This window comes from Humulus lupulus, chromosome 1 (assembly GCF_963169125.1).
Source record: "Humulus lupulus chromosome 1, drHumLupu1.1, whole genome shotgun sequence".
NCBI classification, from domain to species: Eukaryota; Viridiplantae; Streptophyta; class Magnoliopsida; order Rosales; family Cannabaceae; genus Humulus; species Humulus lupulus.
In genome coordinates this window covers 152,202,817-152,227,460 of record NC_084793.1, presented here as the reverse complement: position 1 = coordinate 152,227,460, position 24,644 = coordinate 152,202,817, and the positions used below count along the sequence as shown (strand labels likewise).

At 37.1% G+C, this 24,644-nt stretch overlaps 2 protein-coding genes across 9 annotated transcripts in view; both read left to right on the top strand.

Moving 5' to 3' along the window:
• Positions 1-638: 638 nt before the first annotated feature.
• On the top strand, positions 639-4,088 carry LOC133799248 (uncharacterized). 5 transcript variants are annotated; one of them, XR_009876396.1, is made up of 5 exons: positions 639-1,077; positions 1,659-1,711; positions 2,625-2,760; positions 3,413-3,498; positions 3,616-4,088. XR_009876396.1 is itself a non-coding variant. In XM_062237288.1 (5 exons), the coding sequence occupies exons 2-5, from the start codon at positions 1,679-1,681 to the stop codon at positions 3,626-3,628; spliced, it is 255 nt and encodes an 84-aa protein (XP_062093272.1). In that variant the 5' UTR covers positions 639-1,077; positions 1,659-1,678; the 3' UTR covers positions 3,629-4,088. The 5 variants fall into 5 exon arrangements, 2 of the variants coding, with proteins under 2 accessions (XP_062093272.1, XP_062093271.1); XM_062237288.1 differs by having other exon boundaries at positions 2,625-2,747; XR_009876395.1 differs by having other exon boundaries at positions 3,413-4,088.
• A 12,830-nt stretch (positions 4,089-16,918) lies between these two features.
• LOC133799201 (uncharacterized) overlaps positions 16,919-24,644 on the top strand; it is a 54,501-nt gene continuing 46,775 nt past the window's right edge. For 2 of the 4 annotated variants that reach the window (XM_062237286.1, XM_062237285.1), the window contains exons 1-2: positions 16,920-17,653; positions 22,552-22,641. In XM_062237286.1, coding sequence (XP_062093270.1) covers positions 16,997-17,653; positions 22,552-22,641 — 747 coding nt within the window. In that variant the 5' untranslated portion in view covers positions 16,920-16,996. Of the gene's footprint in view, positions 17,654-22,551; positions 22,642-24,644 lie in introns of all 4 variants that reach the window. The other 2 variants (XM_062237283.1, XM_062237284.1) reach the window with 2 other exon arrangements.

The following is a 24,644-nucleotide window of genomic DNA, read 5'->3' as shown; positions in this document are numbered from 1 at the left end:
AAGTTCAATACCGACAGTTATAAAATGTCGTCAAAATTTAAATAAAAAAATTATCTAAAATTATAATTAATGAATAATATAATTTAAAAAATAAAATAAATCATGTAAATATATTTATAAAAATAATTTATTAATTAACAACTTTAAAAGCTAGATTTTCTTTTGTTTCTAAATTTTTAACATTATAATAACTTTTTATGTATAATAATTTCTATATCAAAATTTAAATTCATTATGATATAATGAATAATATACTTAAATTTTATTTATTTAACATATTTATGAAAAAATTAATTAAAAAAGAGTTATTTTATTTATTGGTTAAATGTTGTAAAATAATTTTAAAATTTCACTAATAATATTGGTGTTTTCACTTTTTTAAATCCATGTTGAAAATATTTGAAAAAAATTAGCAGTGGTTGAAAGTAAGTTATTTATATATAGTTAAATGTTTTAACAATTTTTTAAAAAAAATTATAAGTTGTTAGTTTTTAAATATAATTAGAAAATAAAAACTAATAATATATCATTAATATTTTATTGTATTATTTTTTCTTAATATCATTATTTTTGTATTTATATATTTTTATAATAATAACTAAATTTTTTTTAACAAACAATAATAATAATAACTAAACCCTATCAACCCTTAATCTCAATCTCACTCTCTCTTGTTCTTTTCCTCAAACCCAACCAGCCCTAGCCGCCAGCCCCAATTTTCTTCCTCAAACCCAACCAGCCTTCCTCTATCCCTCTTTGACAGTGTGCATGGAGGACTTCGCGCGCAGGCGAGGTGGGTGGCTGATGGTCTGATCACGGCGGCGGGCTCGATGCAGAGGCAGGGGGCTCGGCTCTCTCACTCCTTCATCCTCCCATCTCTCGCTCGGGTTGGGCTCGACAACTGCCGGAGGTTCAAGGGCTCAACAACGGCTGGGGGCTCAGGGGGTGGGCTCGATGGTGAGTGGGGTTCTCCGGGCTAGCTGGGCTCGACGACGCGGGGGTTGGGATCAACCGCGCAAGGACGGGGCTGGCTGGACAGCACATGGTAGCGCGGGTTCACAGGCTTAAACATAGCTGGTAATCTCTCTATCTCATTCATTTTTTTACTCTCCCTGTTTCGTTCTCTCTCAATGTATGTGTTTTTTGAAATTTTCCGTGTAAGTGTCGTGCTTGCTGGGTTTTGTTTCTTAGTGTTGATTTGTTCAATTGAAAGTTTGGATGAACTTGCTCACCAAATGTTCGAAGAAATTTTTCACAGAGAGTCGTTGCACTCCATTAGTTATTGGGTATAACTGTAAGAAAAATTGATTGTTGACAGAGGTCATACTATGAGCTTAGATTAGGTTCCGAAAATACTCAGTTTGGTAAAAATTAGAACGTTTTAAATTCTAGATTTGAACGACTAATTTGTCATTGTGATTGGTATTTGTACTTCGGGTTTTGTCCTGGCTGCAAAGAGCATCGTCAAGCTAGCAATAAGTTAGAACTTTGGAGACTGCCTGAGGTCTTGGTTATTCACTTGAAGTGATTTTCATATAGCTGGTTTTTGAAGAATAAGCTAGAAACATAGGTTGACTATCCTGTTGATGATCTTGATTTAGCAGCATATATTGGCCACCAAAATGGTCACCCGTGTAATCGTTATATGCTCTATGCAGTGAGTAATCACTTTGGAAGCATGGGAGGTGGTCATTATACTGCGTTCGTCCATGTAAGTATTCATTTTTGCTTGATAGTTCATTGTTCCTGCTTTCTAATTATGTGTTTGTAATGTACATTGCTAGTACTGTATGCAAGTTCTGTTCATGCTTCATGATCTCAATGTGTTAAGAGAATCTGGTTTAGGAAATTTTATGTCCATATAAGTCTAGGAAAATGAAAAGACCCTATTTCCATCACATGTCAGCTTTCTTCAACAGAGGCAAAACCATAATGGCAGTACAATGAGTAGGGTGGGTGAGGAGTGCCAGTTCATGCATCTATTTTATCCAATTTCATTTACCCTCACAGGTTAGGATAGATGGTAAGGAAAACTCTATTTAGGGGCCAAACGACCTGAATTCAACCTGCCAATTGTGCACTTGTGATGTCTCCGAATATGGATGTTGGGGTGCAAGTGGCGAACCTAGTAAAAAATAATAATCTATTTTGGACGTCATGATGTATTTGTGGTTTTAATAGAAAAATGAGTCATCATCAATTGGTATTATGATAATTTTTAAATTGTGTTTAGAGAAAGTGTGGTTTTCATGAAAATGACTTCAATCTCATGTAGATTAATTTGTTTTCAATTTAAGTGTGGTTTTAAATTGTATGCTTGAGATCAGTGGCTAAAATTATATTAATACTTGAACTTAGTGGTTATAATTAAATGAATGCTTGAGCTCAATGGTTAGAATTACTTGTAAGCAATACAGAGCCTAAGAACATAAAAAATCACTAAATGTAGACAGATATCAACAACCAGCAATCATGTGCATTTAATTCTTGCATTATTTTTAGCACAGTAGCACCCATGAATATTTACCTTCTATATGTTGCAATGGCTGTCTCTGTATGCATACTCATGTGTTAGACCATTTTTCACCCGCCATGCTTATTATTTTCATTGGCTTAACTTGCAGGATTACAAGAAAAACGAATATATGGAGGCAGGAATGCAATGTTCAAATGCTTTACAAAGCATGGAAAGGAAGCTTAGAACAACTTGCAATGCTACAAATGCTAAGTTCGACAATGTTGTGAAGGTAGGCATTTTCGGTAAGTGTGGTTCTTATTCTTCTTTATTTAGTGTAGCTTCAACAATATATCAATTTAATTACTTTAATGCATTTTTTGCACGGAATTTTTTTGAGATTTCTCCTCCAGTCCCCTCTTTGCAATAATTATTGAATAACACATGAAAAATCCGAGGGTTTAGGAAGCCATGCTATGTTCTGCAAACTAGTCTAATGATATGAACCACTCTAAATCTTCTTTTAGCAAACAATTGCCCTAGTTTTATTAGCAGTGTGAACAACCATACTTTTTGAGATCTTGACCTCTCGCTCCCCTTTTCCATATATCCTCATTGGAGAAACTAATAGTGCTTTAGCTCCAAAAATAAGCATTTAAATAAATAGAGCTTTAGCTATTATGAAAACCATTGGAGTTGTGAGTAGAGTTGGTCTTTTATATTTATATGCTTTGGTTTCTATTTGAAGTTTTTGGATTTTGAGTAAACATGATTGCCATTTGGAGTTCATGTAGAGTCCTTCTTGCAATTCCCATATAAATTACAGTACTTTGTTGATCTATTTTTGTCTTGCAATGCTCTTTGATTGATGGATGTATGTAGACTTGACCTTCATATTCTTGTAAAAAGTTAAAAAGGAAACTTGACTTATGTGTTCAGTGGTGGTTTGTTTTCTAGATCCTTGGTGGTCTTGTATCAGAGTATGAAAAATCAAGTCATGGTCCAAGAAAATGGCAGAAGCTAGCTATGTTCTTACAAAATAGGTTTGCAATGATTTTTCCTCCTTTTTCTTTTTCATTTCCTTTTGTAGATGCGAATAGTATGTATATGGGCATGCCTTTTGATGTCTTTTGAATTCAATGAAAATCCCAATTTGGAAGGTCCAATACTTGATCTCATCAAGAGATTAATTGACCAAGTTGGATTAGAGAAAAATACACTTCTGTTAAAATGCCGGTCAATCGAAGATAAGTTGGCGTTACTTAACAAGCAGCTGGAAGCAATTGATAAGTAAAAGTCTGAATATCTGAAGTGTTATGAGGAATCTATCGATGAGAAGAAACAGCTAGCTGATGAATATGTGGCTCGTATAGCAAACTTATAGAGTAATTGCAGTTCACTGGGTGAGAGGTACTCTAGCTTGTTGAAGGCACTGGATACCACCAAGCAAGATTTTGTGGACTGGCAAAGAAAATACGAGCAGATCTGATGAAATATATTTTTATTAAGTTAGATATGTAATTTTTGTCTTTGTAATATGTAAATTTGGTTTATTTTTTTATTGTTGACTGTTGTTTGTGTAATAAATTTATAAAATTGATGAATAAAAAAGTTTATAAGTTTATTTCTTTTATTAGAAATTGTTAGAACTAATCAAATATAAATTTAATGTTACCAATGTTAAATTAATTTAATTTTTGATGTCCATTCTTTTACTACACCATAGAGAGCCAATCACAACACTTAATAATTGTCGGCGTTGCCTGCAACGGCACATCTAAAAACTGTCGGCGTTGCCAGCAACGGCGACACCTAATAACTGTCGGCGTTACCAGCAACGGCGACACGTATTAATTGTTGGCGTTGTCAACAACGACGACACTTATTAACTGTCAGCGTTGCCAGCAACGGCGACATGTATTAACTGTCGGCGTAGCTACCCCTATGCCGGCATAGGCAAATACGACAGTTAATCGACTGTCGTTGCTCAATAGCGACAGTTAAAAACTGTCGGGAAAACCCATTTTTGTAGTAGTGTGGACTTTATAAATTGTGACTATATATGTTTTTTCCATATACATTGATCTGTTGTTATTAACAATATATATATACACTTGTGAATGTCGTGAATGCCGCCTACGATGATCAGAGAGCTTGGGGACGCCGCCTACGATGGAGCTGCCTGAGAGGACGCCGCTGCCCGAGGAGATGATCGGAGGGTGCCGCTGCTCGAGAGGATGATCGGAGGATGCCCGAGAGTTTGGGGTTCAATCGTTTGGGGTTTGAGTGGTTTGGGGTTTGAGGTCTGAAAGAAGAGAGAGGGAGACTTATAGAGGTTTGGGGTTTGAGTTTTGGGGTCTGAGAGGAGAGAGAGTGGTTTGGGGTCTGAGATGAGAGATTGGGGTTTGGGGTATGGGTCTGAGAGAAAAAGTATCAATTATAGAAGGGGAAACAAAAAATTGGGGGCTTTTATTTTGGTTTCGCGCGAAACAAAAAATTGACATATGCGCACGAAACCATATATATTATTTGAAGAGTAACTTAACTTGATTTGAAGGTTGGGGGTTTGAAACTGGCTAACTACATTATATATTATTTTTTTAAAAATCAAAATTGTAAATATTATATTGTACTATTTAATATCATTAAAAAGTTTGACAAATTATTCAAATAATTTTTTTTATAAAATTAAATTAATGTATTGTTACTCTTAATATCATAATTAATTTAAAATTTAATATAAAAATTATTATATATACAAAAGTTAATAATATGAAAAATTTAGAAACAAAAAAATGTACTTTTAAAAGTTTTTAATAAATACATATTTACATAATTTAGTTTATTTTTAAAATTTTATTATTCATTAATTATAATTTTTTAATATAAAAATTGTTATAAATACAAAAGTTAATAATATGAAAAATTTAAGATTTTAATAAATACATAATTTTTATAAATATATATTTACATAAGTAATTTTATTTTTAAAATTAAATTATTCATTAACAATATTTTTAGATTTTTTTATTTGAATTTTGACGACATTTTAATAAATACATAATTTATGTATATATATATTTACATAATTTAGTTTATTTTTAAAATTATAATATTCATTAATTTTTTTACAATAATTTTCCAATTAATAAAACAACTCTTTTTTAACTAATACAAATTTTATAAATGTGTTAAAGAATAATATAGTTACTTTTATAAATATGTTAAAGAATAATAAATTTAAATTTTGATATAAAAATTATTATAAATACAAAAGTTAATAATATGAAAAATTTAGAAACAAAAAAAATCTAGTTTTAAAAGTTTTTAATAAATACTTAATTTTTATAAATATATATTTACAAAATTTAGTTTATTTTTAAAATTACACTATTCATTAATTATAATTTTTTATTTGAATTTTGGCGACATTTTATGACTGTCGGCATTGAACTTTTATTAACTGGCAGCATTAGGGTCTGTTGACCACGTTTTTGGCCAACGACGTGTGAACGTCAAAAACGATAAAATCTTCAAGAGAAAATAAACGACACAGACGATTTTATAGTGGTTCAGCCCCAATATGATGGTAATAGCCTAATCCACTTAGAGTTGTGATTATAGATCTGCACTCAAGATCAGATGAACCTGAGTCAACTGAGTTTCTTCAGTGCAGATTACCAGAATACAAGAATTCTCTCAAAGACAAGTACTCTCTCTCTCTCTAGAAAATTCGGAATTCAAAGTTCAAAATTCCCAAAAGTCCAAAAGTCCCCTTTATGATGCCATAAGCCTTGTATTTATAGGCTCAGGATCGTACAGATGATATCCCCCGTCATCGGGATATTTTATTATTAACATTTTATTTAAATTACAATAATATTCAAAATGTAACAGTACACTATATTCGTGGGATAAATGAGAGATTCCCGCGTATGCCAAGACCGATTCTTGTTGAAGCCGTTTCTGGGAATCTTGACGTAGTCCTGCTCTATCTAGTCGATCCATATCACATTCAGTCTGGTCGGCCAAACCTTCACTGGGCAGACACGCACTTAACTGGGCAGACATGCACTTGGCTGGGCAAACAGGTCATGACTGGTCGGACATGGTCATGACTGGTCGGACATGGTCATGACTGGGCAGACATGCACTTGGCTGGGCAGACAGGTCATGACTGGTCGGACATGGTCATGACTGGTCGGACATGGTCATGACTGGGCAGACAAGGTCATGCCTGGGCAGACAAGGTCATTCCTGGGCAGACAGGTCATGACTGGTCGGACATGGTCACGACTGGTCGGACATGGTCATGACTGGGTAGACAAAGTCATGCCTGGGCAGACAATCATATGACTGGTCGGACAAGGTGATGCCTGGTCGGTCATGACACTTGACTGGTCAGTCAAAATTCTTCATTGGTCTACCGGGTCACTCCTAAGCCAGATCACTTTATCACAACTCTGAGGAGCCAATATATTTATTGACTATTAATGTGTCATTTACGGACCATGCACTGCCACTTGTCACCTCTATTGCCACGCCATCGATCTCCAATTTTTGGGGATAACATTTGACGTTCACACGTCGTTGGCCAAAAACGCGGTCAACATTTTGGTGCTTTCATTGAGAGCCTGAAGAGAAAGACAGAATGTAACGCCCCAAACTCCAGGGACCGTTACGGTGTGCCTTGTAAACAGTGCTAAACCCGCTAATCGAGTCATTTGGCCAAAATCGTGAACTAAGTATGATTAGCGGTTTAGGGATTAAAAACTTTGGTTAAGATGTAACGTTTCACTAGAACGTTTAATATATACATTGGGATCCCGAAAATATAATTTCAGAGTCTATTACAGGAAATATTTACAACAGGCCGTTCTAAGCGGCAAAACAGGGTTCGACCCTAGTTCCACTTTAAACCTCGGCCGTGGTGGACGAGCAGCTGCATATGTACACGTCATCACCTAAGCTCTCCAACTCAAGGATGGTCTAGCTTCCTCCTGCCTTTACCTGCACCACGTAGCACCCGTGAGCCAAAGCCCAGCAAGAAAACACAATAAAGCATGATATAATATCAACAACGATCATAATAACCGTTCAGGACTATCAGTCCAAGCAAATAGGTGACAATAGCCAAAAGTCACAATAATGAGCATAGCTCCCTCTAGTCACGTGACGATAGGGTCACCAGGGCTTAACTGATAAGTGATTCTTTCATAAGTTTGATCAGGACAGGTGCATGGTGAATGGTCACCAACATAACCCTCCTCCCGACTCTGGAGTCGTGCTATGGACAACGTCCCCTAGCCATGTGACAAATAGTCACCGAGGTCAAATACCTTGGCTATAAACATCTGGTCATAGACCAGGCAAGCGCTTATAAGTTCTTCGACCTTAGGGTCAGTCCCGCATTAATGCCATGGAGCTATTCAATGCGTGATCATCGACCTTAGGGTCGGTCTAGCATTAATGCCATAGAGCCATTCAATGCATGATTCTCGACTTTAGGGTCGGTCTAGCGTTAATGCCATAGAGCCATTCAATGCTTGTTCATCGACCTTAGGGTCGGTCTCTGACTAGTTAGTGCCATACACAAGTAAGTCATGCCACCAATTATATATCACATGCCCAATACTCGTAAACAAGGTGTTCAGCATACTTACTAAACAGATACTAGTACAATTAGGACCATGCACAACCACAGAGGCACAATCTCTGAACAATATCATACCCAGTATACAAAGCATGTCCCAGTCACAAGTTTGTCATGCGTCATATGCAATATATCCAGCAATCCAACATGCACCAATATCAGCCATGCATGTCACGTTTAATAGTCAACCAACATGCATCAAGAATAGCCATGCATGTCACAATAATAATCAACCGACATGCATCAATAATAACCATGCATGTCATACTCAATAATCAACCAACATGCATCAATAATAGCCATGCATGCCATACTCAATAATCAACCAACATGCATCATTAATAGCCATGCATGTCACATATACACAGGGTGCAGTTTTCTTACCTCAGATTCGAGCTAGAACGATTTAAAGAACGACCCTTGAGAACGATCAACCTTTAAGCCCTTAGCGGTCACCTAGTCATAACCAAATATAAAACCTCATCAAAATGAGTAATTAAATACTTCCAAACCCAACCCAAGCCTCCGGAACATCGAATCCCACTCAACTAAATAGTAGGACCGATTCTAGGCCCTTAGAGTTAAGTTTCCATCACAAAAACACATTTTTGGGCAATTTTTCCCTTAAGGGCCGCGGCCCAACTTTGCACCAGCCATTTTTCTTCGTTTTTCCACTTTTAAAACCTTCCAAAAACCCATCTAAACATCTCCAAATCACCAAATCAAAGTTACCAAACTTCCCAATGGTCCGAAACCACCAAAACCTGAAGCTCAAACCAACCAAACACTCAACAATTGCCAAAGTCCAATTCTAAGCGTAAAAACTTAAGAAACTCAAAACTTAACTAAAAAACAGAGCACACCATAAAATACAAGACTGGAACTCACCTCAAACACAATTTGAATCCCCTTTAATGGCTGAGACAAGTTCCCTAGCTTCCCCCTTTGATCTCCAAGCTTAACTCCTCAAGGTGGCTCTCAAAATCCAAAGAAAAGAATGAAGGAAAACTTGCACGGGGGAGAAAGAGAAGTGATGAGGATAGGCTCTGTTTTAGTTCTGTTTCCACAGCCTTCCAAACCCCCAAGAACTGATATAAATCCTTAAGGTCAAAAGACCATAATGCCCTTAAGCCAAATAAATCCCTCTAAAAGCTTCCGAGGGTAAAACCGTCCTTTCCCGCCTATCCCGTTAATTATAATTAACGCTCTCCAATTCCCGCTATTCTCAATATTCCCAAATACCAATAAATCATATCCCATTACCCTTTAATTCCTGGTAATGTTCTAATCATTAAATTCACCCCGAGCCCCGGACTTAAACCCGTTATGACTAGACCAAACAATTACATCTCATGATCGTCTCATGCCGAATAGCTCGAACCAACCCACCTTATAATGTGGTTATATTAATTAATCACAACCATGCACCCAAAATATACAATTACGGCAGTGGCCAAATTACCAAAATACCCCTATAATAATAAATACTCCCATATGCATGCATTCACCATCATATAATAATATAATTCACGTAAACATGCATATAATCATTAAATACTATAATAAATCAATTATGGCCCTCCCGGCCTCCTAATCAAGGTCCTAAACCTTATTAGGAAATTTGGGGCATTACACAGACGGTCCCTGAAGTATTATGGCGCCTAAGAACACCAATGCGGCCTCCAAGAAGACAGGCTCCTCTAAAGAGCCTGCCAGATCAGAAGGTCCTAGCCTTCAAGATCGTGAAACTAAGCCTAGGGTCATGCTCGAGGACGTGACTCCAGAAGTCGAAGAACTCCAGGAGGCCATGGGGGCCTTCCAGGAGGAGATGGCACAATTCCACGCCAGACAGGAGGCGTTCGGTGAAGCGATGGCTAGGCAGAAAGCCGCGTTAGAGCAGCAAAGGCGCAATATGGAGGCCAGAAGCGAAGAGCTCAGACAACAACAGGAGGAGGTCAACCGAAGATATTGTGAAGCAGCACTTGCTCTAGAAGCAGCTACCCAATTGGGCCAAGCCAATGCTCAAGCCGCAGCACAAGTAGCCACCCAGGGAGCAAGAAATAATAACGCTGGTCGGAGGACCACTGACAGAGCTGATTCTCGAGGACCGGGCAGAAGCAGGAGTAACCCCCCTGGTCGGGAAGATGATGGGGACCGATCCAGAACTGCCTCGACGCAAAGGGAGCACTCTAGAACCCCCTCCAGGAGCCACCGATCAGAGACTTCTAGATCAGGAAGTCACCAGTCGGGCAGTAAAAAGACTCCACCCAGGCAGGATCAGACCAAGACTCCTCGAGAGAAGAGGACTTCACAATTCAAAGATGGGCATGGTCATGATGAGGCTGATAGTCATCACACCGACCAGTCAAAGGAAAAGAAGGGCAATGACCAACAAGGAGAAAAAGACTGCCTAGGGTGTACCGAAAGGCCTCCACTGCACCCCGGCCAGCAACGTAGTGGGAGAACGCAAGTCCCTCGTAGTAAGCCCTCTGGGAAATCGAAGAGTACGGTGGTCAATCGAGTAGGAGAGCAGGCTTCCCGGAAGGATCTAAGGAATGATATCACCAACAAGAGGAGGATCGTCCCGGTCGAAGGGCAAAATCTGGACCACCCGGCCAGTCAAATAGAAATACTTGACGACGGCGCGCCAGATGGTAATGCCCGACCAGGCGGTCAAGATCTTGGAACTCCATCAGTTGCACCAGCCATCCAAGCCCAGTTGGATGTACTAGCAGCTACAGTGCAAGGTTTATCAAAATGACCTTCCGGGATAGATGCAATAGACCACCGGAGTGGCAGCCCATTTTGTGCTCGGATTAGAGCAGCCCAGCCACCGGCAAAATATAAAGCACCGGTACTGCCAGTATATACAAAAAAGGCAGATCCCATCAGACATATTGGGAAGTTTGAGGACCAGATGGAATTGCTAGGAGTAAGTGACGATTATCAGTGTAGAGTTTTCCCGACTATATTATCGAATACTGCCCAGGAATGGTATTGGAAGTTTAAGCCGAACTCCATTACCTCTTGGGAAGCATTCAGGAAGGAGTTTTGTAGACAATTCAACACTGCCCGGACTCCACCAGTTTATGCAAACCACTTGGCAGATATCAAACAAGGAAAAGATGAGTCTCTAAAGAACTATATACAGAGATTCATGAGAGAAGCCAATAGAGCAACTGCTGTAGGAGACGAGGGGAAGATGGTTGCCATATCTGCTGGGATAACTTATCGGAGCCCTTTGTGGGACAGTATACATAGAAATCCAATTTCAACACTTCAACAATTTCTTGACCGGGCGGACAAGTATAAGAAATTGGATGATGCAATAGAGAAGGAGGAGAATGGCATAAACAATCCGGGTGGATCAATTGACTCTGGTGGAAGGAAACATGGAAATAACGGGTCTGACCACCATGAGGAAAAGAAAGCAAAGTTGAATTCAAGTGAAAATCCAACCAAATATGAGCCTCAATTCACTAACTACACCACTCTCTCGGCTAGCCGAGCGGAAATATATCTTGCTAGTCATGAAGAGGTTCCCTACAAGAAACCTCCACCCATCAGGAAAGAGATGAGGAAGAGAGACATGAATAAGTTTTGTTGTTTCCATGGAGATTATGGTCACGACACGAATGAATGCAATCACCTGAAGGACGAGATCGAATTTCTTCTCCGGTCGGGCAAGTTGAGGAAGTATCGGGCAGAGACACCCCAGGGAGAAGGAGGCAGCAGCAATCCTGGTTTCAAGTGACAAAGATCTCCACCCTTGCAGCCTGGACCTATAGACTTTACCTTAGACACTATATGTGGAGGTCCACACTTGGCTGAGGAAAGCAACGAAGCAAAGGAGAAGTATGCTGAGCGGGAGTGCTAGGACCAGAAACCACTGGAGTGGCGAGCATTGGAGGATATATTATTTCTAAATACCACTTTCAGAGTGGTAGCTTGATTTCGAGTTGTTTGACTTGTTATTTAAGTTTGGTTTATGAGTTGGTTATTTTCTAACCAGTCATTTTATTTTTGAACAATTTTGGTTGTTTAAGACTCGTTGTTAGACATGTTTTGTCCCTTTTAATTTACGAGTAATAAAAGAGACTGCGCGCAGCGTGCTCGATTCTTTCTACAAATATGCATGTGTGTTAGTTATCCGAGCAGTGTTCAACTGGTCGGTAAAATCGGACAATGTTCAACTGGTCGATACATTCAAGCAGTGTTCAACTGCTCAAATATTTTCCATATATTCTATGTGTTTCACGAGTAATTAACTGATCGAACAGATTCAGTCAAGTAGCGAGTGACTAAGGATCTTTCAACCCTCGATCACCTGGGGGGCACATGGGGTATACTGGTATATAATTTAACACAGGCAATAAGAGCACGAGTTAATATATCTGTTTTTAGGCTGACCTGTAAATTTTCGAAGTCCAAAAAGGCCATTAAGCTAACTTGTTAGACAAAGCTTAAGTAACTTGGAATTTTTTTAAAATTTCAAGTTAGGAGCAGATATTCGTGTGACAATAAACATTATGCTCATAAAATGTTAGAGTAATAAGAGTGTGAGAAAGTATACTTAGTATGGACTTATGAAATGTCTAGAATTTCTAAGTTAGAAAACTAAGTACTCATGCGAAAATATAAGACATACATTAGAGTGACTTTACTATTCACAAAAAACTTATAACTTCTTAAGTCTAAAAAGACTTAGAATGTTTTAAGTTAACAAAGAAAAGTAAAGTATAAATGCCAATAGCTCGGTTGTATGAGAAAAATATCAAAGTTGCTAAGCAACAGTTGTCTTCACAACAAAAAAGATTAAACTACTGGCAAGGTACAAAGTCTAGCTGATCAGGTGCAACGTTTTCCCGGTCGGGAGGGATACAACTTCCCGGGTCAGCTGAGCATGTATCACTGGTCGAGTAGGAAACTCTATTGTTGAGCATGACTAACAACGAAGAGGCGCTACTTGGAGGAGTATCGCTCGATTGCGGGATGGACGTATCAGAATTCGTGTGGTTGTCACCTCCCCTACAGTCAAAGCGATTCATCTACAAAAAATAAAAAATGGGGAGGTGAGTAACCATACAGATAAAATTCAACAAGAGCAAAATTTATTTTTCTACTTAGAAAAAATTTATCTAAGTAGTGAAAATATAGTATGTATGGAGAAAAAATAAATTTTGTGCCTAAAGTGCCTAAAAAGTGCTTAAGGTCCCTAGGGTGAGCGTGAATTAAAATTTTTGGACATAGAAATTTTTTTGGTCCAAGTGGCGCGCCAAGTGCCTAAGGCATGCCATGCTTGGTCCGAGGAGCCAAGAAATTTTTTTGGTCCAAGTGGCGCGCCAAGTGCCTAAGGCATGCCATGCTTGGTTCGAGGAGCCAAGAAATTTTTTTGGTCCAAGTGGCGCGCCAAGTGCCTAAGGCATGCCATGCTTGGTTCGAGGAGCCAAGAAATTTTTTTGGTCCAAGTGGCGCGCCAAGTGCCTAAGGCATGCCATGCTTGGTCCGAGGAGCCAAGAAATGCCAAGACACCCGAGGAGTGGTGTCGTGTCCGACCGGACACCTGGTGTCCGAGGAGGCGTGTCCGAGGGTTCTGTGGGGTCTAGTCTGAGCAGCTCAAGCATCCGAAGGACCTATTTCGTGCCATAGCCAGCATCCGGTCGGATGCATCTTGGGACCGAGGGGCTGTTGTGTGGTCCGATCGGACCATAATTTTTACAAAAGAAATAGCAATGGCCAATCGGCCATGTCCCTTACCACAACCCAAATCCTAAGCCGAAAAAAGCAAGGCCCTAAAATCCCTAGCACAAACACATTTTTTCACCCAAACACACACAGCCATAAGATCAAAAAATAGAATTTGAAGAAATCAAAAGGCAAGTGCAGTCGTGGGTTTATGTGAAAGTTATCGACCGGATAGGAGCTTTCGAATGACCTCAAGAACATTTTGCTAGAAGAAAAGTTTATCATACAAGAAAATCGTATAATAAACTTGGGGGGCAAATGTTATCCCCAAAAATTCGAGATCGATGACGTGGCAATATAGGTGACAAGTGGCAGTGCATGGTCCGTAAACGACACATTAATAGTCAATAAATATATTGGCTCCTCAGAGTTGTGATAAAGTGATCTGGCTTAGGAGTGACCCGGTAGACCAATGAAGAATTTTGACTGGCCAGTCAAGTGTCATGACCGACCAGGCATGACCTTGTCCGACCAGTCATATGATTGTCTGCCCAGTCATGACCATGTCCGACCAGTCATGACCTGTCTGCCCAGCCAAGTGTTATGTCTGCCCAGTCAAGTGCATGTTTGCCCAAGAATGACCTTGTCTGCCCAGGCATGACCTTGTCTGCCCAAGCATGACCTTGTCTGCCCAGTCATGACCATGTCCGACCAGTCATGACCATGTTCGACCAGTCATGACCTGTCTGCCCAGCCAAGTGCATGTCTGCCCAGTCATGACCATGTCCGACCAGTCATGACCTGTCTGCCCAGCCAAGTGCATGTCTGCCCAGTTAAGTGCGTGTCTGCCCAGTGAAGGTTTGGCCGACCAGACTGAATGTGATATGGATCGACTAGATAGAGCAGGACTACATCAAGATTCCCTGGAACGGCTTCAACAAGAATCGGTCTTGGCATACGCGGGAATCTCTCATTTATCCCACGAATATAGTGTATTGTTACATTTTGAATATTATTGTAATTTAAATAAAATGTGAATAATAAAATTTCCCGATGATGGGGGATATCATCTGTACGATCCTGAGCCTATAAATACAAGGCTTATGGCATCATAAAGGGGACTTTTGGACTTTTGGGAATTTTGAACTTTGAATTCCGAATTTTCTAGAGAGAGAGAGTACTTGTATTTGAGAGAATTCTTGTATTCTGGTAATCTGCACTGAAGAAACTCAGTTGACTCAGGTTCATCTGATCTTGAGTGTAGATCTATAATGACAACTCTAAGTGGATTATGCTATTACCATCATATTGGGGCTGAACCACTATAAAATCGTCTGTGTCGTTTATTTTCTCTTGAAGGTTTTATCGTTTTTGACGTTCACACGTCGTTGGCTAAAAACGCGGTCAACAGGGTCAATAGCGATACCTTTTAACTGTCGGCATTGGTCTCGAATTAAGTGTCAGCGTTGGGGTCAATAGCGACACATTTTAACTGTTGACATTGGTCTCGAATTAACTGTCGACGTTGGGGTCAATAGCGACACATTTTAACTGTTGACATTGGTCTCGAATTAACTGTCGACGTTGGGGTCAATAGTGACACATTTTAACTGTTGGCATTGGTCTAGAATTAACTGTCGGCGTTGGGGTCAATGGCAACAGTCAAAAGCAACAGTGACAGTAATTAGCTGTCGGCATTGGTCTCTATGCCTACAGTTTTTAACAGCCGGCGTAGAGTCCCACTAAGCAATTACAACAGTCATGGTTGGGTGTCGGGAAAGCCCAATTTTGTAGTAGTGAATATATAGTTTCTTTACGTGTCTACACACATCTTGAGGTGTAGAGAACGATCTGAAAGACTGTAGTTGAGTTCTTGACATAAAGCTTTGATTGAATGTTCGTTTAAATAGACTAAAAGAAAGTAAAGATTCTTAATAGGCTCAACTCGTATGATCCTTCTTCTTTTATATGATAATTTTAAAATATTGGTTGCCCTTTTGCTATACATTTTGGAACTTAGTTTCCAACAGGGGCGACTCTGGAATGACATTTGCAGCAACATTAGTGGCCACAAAAGCCTCTGTTTCTTGTAGTACCAAGGCGTGGTTAATGACATTCGGGGCCTATCCTAATCAAATTCTTCAACAATCGAGAAGGGTCTTTCTCATCAAACCTCACATCCTCCAGCTGCCCCACAACTCCTAATTAAAGCCTGCTTGTTCTACCCCAAAATGGATGACAAGGACAACATCATTTGGTAGTTCTACTATTATTACTACCATTAATTATTCGAGGACCAGTATGACACCCATGGATTTTGAACCTACGAAGGCCAGAGTTTAAGGATTAAGCTCAAAACGACTAGTAGTCTAAGATTTGACCTTGTAATCTTCTACAGCACTGCGATCTTATAATTTTTTCCCTAAATAATTGTTGAGAAAAACAATTATTTTATACTGTATCATCATTTATTTTACTTTTTATAAAATTTTTAATTTAGTTTTTTTTCTTTTTAAGTTTCTAAAAATTATTAGAAAATAATAATTAATTAAAAACGTAAAATAAAAAAAGTATTATCGCAATTAATTAAAAATCTGAGAAAAACTTAAAAGGATTAATGGGTTCAAATTTATGCTGTTAATTAATTAAAATTATTTAAAACTTATATTTTTTTAGATTTTTTGAAATTTAATATTGAAGTTTGATTTTTTTTTCTTTTCTTTTCTATTATAATAGATATATTATAAAATTTGGAATATTTTGATAATATTCAAATAAATTTTGTGTTAAAATTAAGTGATGTTTTCATATTAATTTGTCGAATATTGAAAAATATTTTAACTAAACGAAAAGATAAGTGTAAAATTGTAATACAATAGTAAAATAGTTTAAAGTAAAAAAAATAATGCATATTTAATCCTGATACTTATTATTAAAATTAAATGGGAATGCAGTGTTAACTTGTCTTATCTTTATCGGCATGTGGCCAAGATCGTTACCCCTGCATTATTTAACTTGCAGAAAGTATTATTGCACGAAGTCAACAAACTTGCTTTTTGTGGCAGAAGTCAATACATATTTAATTTCTCTTTTCATTTACATAAATTTGAACGAAGTCATTTTAAACTGTGAAAGTATTGTTTGCTATATATAGGGGACACAACATTTGATAACATAAAAAGAACAAAAAAAAAACTACTGAGATGGTGAACCTTTCAACAGCTCTGAATCCAATTCTCCAATCCCTTTTGAAATTCTATGGGTTAAGATCTCAAACCATAGAAATCCAAGCAGGGACAGTGGTTCACTTCTGGGCACCTAACCACATCATCGAAACATACAAAAACCAAGCCAATCAGGTTATTAAATCTTCCAACCATGTTGAAAAGCCTACTCTAGTGTTTCTACACGATTTTGCGGCCACAGGAGTTCTGACGTGGCTGCTTCAAATCATGGCATTTGAGAGCACGCATGAGGTTTTCGTGCCAGACCTTCTCTTCTTCGGCGGTTCCACCACCGACCGCACTGAGCGATCACCGGTGTTCCAGGCCGAGTGCCTGACAAAGGGGCTTAAACTGTTGGGGGTGAAACGGTGCGCGGTGGTCGGATGCAGCTACGGCGAAATAGTGGGATCGAAGATGGCGGCCATGGAGCCGGAGTTCGTCACATTTTTGGTGCTGTCGAACTCCAACTTTGCCATAACCGAGTCTCAGAGCGAAGAAGCTTTCAATAGGGTTGGGGTCAGGTCGTGGCAGGAGTTGATGCTCCCTGAAACCGTCGAGGGTTTGAAGAAGCTTCTTGGTGTTGTCGTTTATAAGCGACCCTGGTTCCCGGATTGGGCTTACAAGCACTTTTTGCAGGTATCTAGTTATTATATCAATTAAAATTGTCGTTTCTTGATTTTTCCATTTATTTTACGGATAACTAAGAAATATAACCTAAGACTAAAAGATTAACCTCGATCGCTTTACTTGTTTTGAGAGAAAAAAAAAAACCCCGACCGCTAATGTTTCATATATTATTACACTGTAGCACTTTTTAAAAAAATATTTATCTAGAACATTGATAATATTTTTGGCTACATCAATATTATGTTAAAAGTGACCACCGCCTCTTGAAAATTCTACTTAACGATTACTCTATATTTATTTAGAATTATGGTAAAGCTTCAAGAGATTTTTAAGAAACATTTAGTTAGAAACTTGGAGAGTTATCTTTAGTTTTGAGAAAATTACATAAAATACTAATTTTCGCTGAAAATTAAGTTTTTATGGTCAAACAAATTTTTTTTTTCAATTTTACGATTTTAATTTTTTTTTTACATTTTTACGGTTTTGTCTCTTTTTTTCAAGTTGTTTTCCACGTTGTTTTTAGGTTTTTTTTGTGTTTTCACGTTTTCACGTTTTTTAAGATTTTTTTTTGTTGATGCTTAGTTGGTCTAGTGAGTTGTTTTTTCTAAAAACCGTATTTTCGTAATTATGAAACTTTGAAAATCATATTTTTGAAAACTTTAGTGCGTATTTTTAAAAAAAAAAAATAGGAACCATAAAACAGTAAAAAAAAGTGTATTTAAGAAAAAATCTCTTTTAGTTTTCTAGCTTTTTGTGTCAAGACTATTATAATGTTGAAGAGTGAGAGAAGTTATTAGTGAGTGCTCCAAAATAAACTGTGTAAGTGTTTAGTGTGTACTGTGGTCAAATATTGTATCTAAGTCTTGGTGTAATTACTTTTGTAATAATAGAGTAATCACGTTTTTCACGTGGTGTGGTGTTCAACATGTGGTATCAAGAGCTAAGGTTGTTAGATCTTTTAAAATTTTGAGTATGCTCTGTGGTTGCAGCTTTGACTGAACTTCCACATCAGAAAAAATTTCTTGAGATTGTCATTGAGAGAACTTTCTTAGAGTCGTTTGTTAAGTTTCTTGAGAGATCGTGTGTTGTTTAGTACTACAAATTTTGTTGTGAAAATCAAACTTGCTTGGACTAGATAAAATTTTTGCCAAGCCATGATGGGTGACCTTCAAGTGGTCATTGAAATTAAGAAACTTAACTCTCAATATTACAACACGTGGTCATTGCATATGGAGGCATATCTCCAAGGCCAAGACTTGTGGGAGATCGTTAAAGCTAACGAGGTCACATAACCAGAGGATGCAGCTACTCTAGAGAAATGGAAGATTAAAACTGGAAAAACATTGTTTGCTATTCGGACCATAGTCGAAGATGAAATGTTAGAAGACATCAGGGAATCGAAGACACCGAAGGAAGCATGAGATACTTTGGCATCATTATTCACAAAGAATAATGATGTGAGATTGTAGCTTCTAGAGAACGAGCTTCTCTCTATCACACAACGCAACATGACGATCAGCCAATACTTTACCAAGATAAAATCTCTTTGTCAAGAAATATCTGCATTAGACTCTACTGTGAGGTCCGGTAGGCATAGAGTACTCGTGGAAGCTGCTTGGGCCATAATCCTTTGGCTTCATCCAACCTTTTCTGCAGGCTTGCCTACAGGGTCTTATTTACAGCCTCGATCTGCCCATTGGCTAGTGGGTATGCTACTGACGAGAAAATCTTGGTTATGCCATATTTTTCACAAAAGTCTGTGAAGAGATCACTATCAAACTACGTTCCGTTGTCTGACACGATCTTTTTAGGGAGTCCAAATCGACATACGATATTCTTCACAACGAAATCCAGGACTCTCTTTGAGGTGATGGTTGCCAGAGGTTTAGCCTCTACCCACTTCGTGAAATAATCGATCAACACTATTGCATACCCCTCCTCTCCTTTTCCCATGGGTTGGGATCCTATCAAGTAAATTCCCCATGCTGAAAATGGCCAAGGGGATGAAATCATTGTTAGCTTGACTGGGGCAGCTTGGGCAACTATAGCGAAATGCTGGCATTTGTTGCACTTTTGAACATATGAGATCGAGTCCTTCGTTAAAGTGGGCCAAAAATAGCCATGTCCCAGTACCTTCAGTGCCAGGTTTTGCCCTCCAGCGTGGTCTTCGCAAAATCCTTCGTGCATTTCTTGTAAAATGGATTTTGCTTCCTCGGGCAGAACACACCGTAGGAGGGGCAACGAATGACCTCATCGATATAGGATTACCTCAACTATTACATACCGTGGAGCTTGATAAAGCAATTTTCTCGCGTCTTTCCTGTCATCAAGCAGCTTTCCAGTCGTGAGATATTCCATTATAGGAGTCATCCAGACGGATACATCCATCTCATAAATACTGGCCCACTCAATATAGCCTCTTCTGGCAAATGCAAGACCAAATGTATCATCATGTCAAAAAAAGTTGGGGGAAAAATCAACTCCATTTTGCATAAGATGTGAATGACCTCCCTTTGAGCTTTCTCCATATTATTTACATTCAAGGTCTGCGAACATAATTGTCTGAAGAAATTGCATAGTTACATTATGGTGCTTGATATAGATTCTGCTAGAAACTTCTGGATACCCACTGAAAGTAATCGTTGCATTATCACATGATAGTTGTGTGACTTCAAGCCAATGATATTTGAGTCATTATCAGTCACTTTCTTTTTCAAGTTTGAACAAAAACCATCTGACAATTTAATACCTTTAAGAAATTGAAAAAATTCTCGCCTATCTTCAGGAGTCAACACGTAAGGAGCATGTGGTTTCATTAACTTTTTTATTTTGATCTATATATATCCATAATGCGTTCCTAGCTCCTATATTCTTCAGATCATGTCTTGCATTAGTAGTGTCTTTTGACTTATTGTTATCCAAGAAAGTACCAAGGACACTGTCACATACATTCTTCTCAACATGCATAACATCTATGTTGTGTTTTAACTCGTTCGTACTCTAGTAGTCAAGTTCATAAAAGATGCTTTTTTTCCTCCAATTACTATCCTCTGCACCTCTTTTTCGTCTCAAACATACAAACCTCTCACGTTTCCCCGAGACTTGGGTGGTAGGGCATTAACTTGATCTAAGATATCCTGACAAGTAAACTTTCTTGGAGGACGCCTTCTCTCAACTTTTCAATCGAATTGAGTATCATTTCTTCGACACGATAAAAATCATATCCCGACCCCCGACATTATTCCGACCCTATGAACCATATCCCAACCCAATAAAGACCATATCCCGACCCTATAAAACCCTTATTCCGACCCCAACCCTATGAACTCTATGCCGTCCCTATAAAGACCATATCCCGACCATATAAAGACTTATCCCGACCCGCAACCCTATAAAGATCTATCCCGACCCCCGACCTTATCCCGACCCTATGAATACCCTATCCTGACCCCCGACACGATCAAGATCCTAATAATAATAATAATAATAATAATAATAATAAGAGACACATACCAATTAATAAAATGCTCAAAAAAAAAAGGTTCCAAGAATTACACAAATTTATTTTCTCCTAAATAGAAAAGAAAGTTAGTAAAACAAAAAAATAATAATAACACATATAAAATAAATACATAAAACACACACACATATATATATATACCTCACACATATATACATATACACCACACACACCTACAGACATGTATATCTAAATACTTATATATATATAGATATATAGGAGGCAAAAATTCTATTTATTTTATTTATTTAATTTCAATATGTAATTTGCTAAATTATAATTATAAATAATTTTTTTGATCACATTTTGGAATTTTATAAATATTTTTCTTCTTGATAAAAAAACTTATTGTTAATGGTTAGAACTTTTACACTACATTCGATTATTTTTAGTAATTTGAATTGATATTTTAAAACACACTATTTAATATCCGACAAAATTTTACTAATAATTTTATTTTATTATTTTGTAAATAAATTTTTTGACAAATAAATCCATATATTAAGAAACCCAATTGTTTTTTAATTTAAATATAAAATTCAAAAGAGAATATTCATTTTGATTTCCTAGCTGCCCGTGACATATACAAACAAAAAAAAATTAATAATTATTTCGTCATCACTATACAGAATATATATATACATACAGATATATATACTAAAATATATACATAATATATTTATATATATATATATATATAAAATGGAGAAGAGACTCTCACTAGACCTATGGGAGACTGTCTCTTGCATGAAGCCCTTCGCTTGTCGACCAAGAGTCTCCTCTGTCAGCCACCTACATCAAGCACGAAGCCCTTCTCCGGCCGATCGAGAGTCTCCTCTACCTGCCAACCGAGAGCCCCCTCTGCCTACCGACCGAGAGCCTCTTCCGCTTGAGTCGGAGAGTTTAGTTGGAGAGAGTAGAGAGAGTGATGTATATGGCAACCCGAAGATTATAATGGATTTCGGTTGTGTTTTGGGGTTGAGCTGTTATAATGCATATTGTCAATTTTTAGCGGCAACACGTGTCGCCGCTGATAATTTTTTTTAATCAACGTGGCGACTATTAGCGGCGACATATGTCACCCCTATTAACCTTATATATGTTGCTGCTAATAACTTTATATATTAACGTGGAAGAGAAATTTCCCACTTATTTTTTAGGGTATTTTAAATATATTAGCAGCAACCTAATAGTAAAATTGTCGCTGCTAATAATATTTTAATAAAAAAAATTATCCGTCTGATATCAGCAGCGACTGAAATTTCTCGGCGCTGCTAATAATGTTGCCACTAAAAAGTGTATTTCTTGGAATGTAATTCCATAGAATTGTCACGTATCAGATATGTACTCTACTTTTTAACTAAAATAGTAATAATAATATGGTCAGGTCATGTTCGATAGTAGAAAAGAGAGAGCTGAGCTTTTGAAGGCTCTTGTAATAAAGGACAAGGACTTTGTCATCCCCAACATTTCTCAGGTGCGACATCTCCGATCACTTTCTACAATGATATTAAATAAGATGGTTCATCTTAACTTATCCATCCTAATTAATTTGATATAACACTTATAAAATAGTTTATCAATTATTAAAAATGACTATTGTACAAATATAGCTGTGAGTGACAAATTATGAATGTGAATTTTTTTTTGGTATTAGGAAAGTAAATAATAAATCAAACTAATGAGTAATAAAATAAAATTTTATTTTTATTTTATTAATTGATAATTTTTTACTTAATAAAAATTTAGCCATATACTACATTTTCCATACTTCGTGTTCATGGTACATCCATTACTAATTATGAAAACCTATTTACACCTAATTTAATATGTGTATTTTATAATAAGAACAAAATCATAAGATACTACTATACTACGAGTGGCCTCACATAATTAAGTTATTAAATGAGAATCGGCCACACATGTATTAGTTTGGTGTTGAGTATCACAATTATTATTATTATTATTCTTATAACAAAGAATAATTTATTTCATTTTATTTTATTTAAAACAAATAATTTCTGTGTTCATATTTCTTAAAGCAAAAAATCAAGATATATTTACACAAGTTATTCTCTCATCTCATCAATTTTTTAAGTGTTGACATCTATCAATTACGATCGTTTAAGTTTTGTACTCAACTTTACATTTAATTCATGGGTATATTTGTCACTTAAAGTTTTCTTATTAAACTTTTATAACTAAAAGAAACATAGTTGTAATTTTTTTATTAAAATTCCGTTTTTCTTAATTTAATTACCAAGTAATTATAAGCATTTACTAAATGCGGAATGATCATCTGCTAACGGGTCAAACATACAATCCGATTAATCAGACATGAATCTACTAGTTCAGATTTAAACTATAAATCAATAAGAATAATAAAATTCGACACACAAGATTTTACATGGTTTGGTTACCCTAGTCTATGGGGCCACGCTCAGAGAAGAAACTTATTAGTAATGAACACAAATACAAAAGCAATGACTTATACAAAATTAGACTCCCTCTAGATTATTATTATCACATTCTTTTGTATCACTCCACCAATCTCATTTCTGTCATAGTCAGTTGTTGTACTCAAACTCCTTTCGATGAAGTCTGACTGCTTTCTTTCTCCAGAAGAAAGACTTTCTTGGCTCCTCTCCCGAAGGCCTTTATGCTTTCCTCATCCAAAAAAAAGACTTAGAACAACTCTCCTCCCGAAGATTGTATAAGCATCCACAATGGAAAATGCACATTGAATCCTAAGGACTAATGTGTATAAATAAAATGTGCAACATGCACAATAAAACAAGAATAAGTATTTCCACTCTTAATCTCACAAAAATACAATATTCACTCTTCACAATGATAAACAATGTAGACTTTGAAGAAGTGAGTTTCACAAGCTACAATGACTCAGAAGAGTATCCCTATTAGGAAGGTCTAACAAATAGATTAGTCAGTTACCCAAACAGTTTAGGCAGCTATCCAAACTGCTCAACTAATTAGGCAATCTGACAGCTCAGCATGAACTTGGACAGACAAGAAAGAGAAACAAGCCACCACCCTTTAATACGAAAATATCTAGGGTATTATTCATATTCAATTAAAGAAAATCATCCAGAAATAAAAAAAAAAAAGATGTTTGAATGGTGGAATAAAAAGACATAATAGAAATCACACTATTTAAGGAAAAAACCAAATAAATTTTATTTCCATAATTTTTTTTAATTAAATAGAATTAAGAAGAAGCTAAGATTTCCATAAAAAGAATTGAGTAATTATAAAAATCCCAATTTATGGAATTTACAATCTCCTCATTTGGCAATTTTATAGACAAAAACCAGTTTTTATAATACTCAATCAGCCTGCATTGAAACGTGTTAGTTTGGAAAAATAACTAACCAAAACCCCCTCAATAAAACTGTTAGCCAATATCACAAATCAAAACAGGGAAGTGATATATCAAAATAGCAAACTGAAAATTCAATTTCT

Coding starts and splice junctions, on each gene's coding strand:
- LOC133799248 (XM_062237287.1), top strand. CDS start 1,679: ATGGGAGGTGGTCATTATACTGCGTTCGTCCAT. Junction 1,712..2,624: donor ATTATACTGCGTTCGTCCAT/GTAAGTATTCAT, acceptor CTTAACTTGCAG/GATTACAAGAAAAACGAATA. Junction 2,748..3,412: donor AGTTCGACAATGTTGTGAAG/GTAGGCATTTTC, acceptor TTTGTTTTCTAG/ATCCTTGGTGGTCTTGTATC.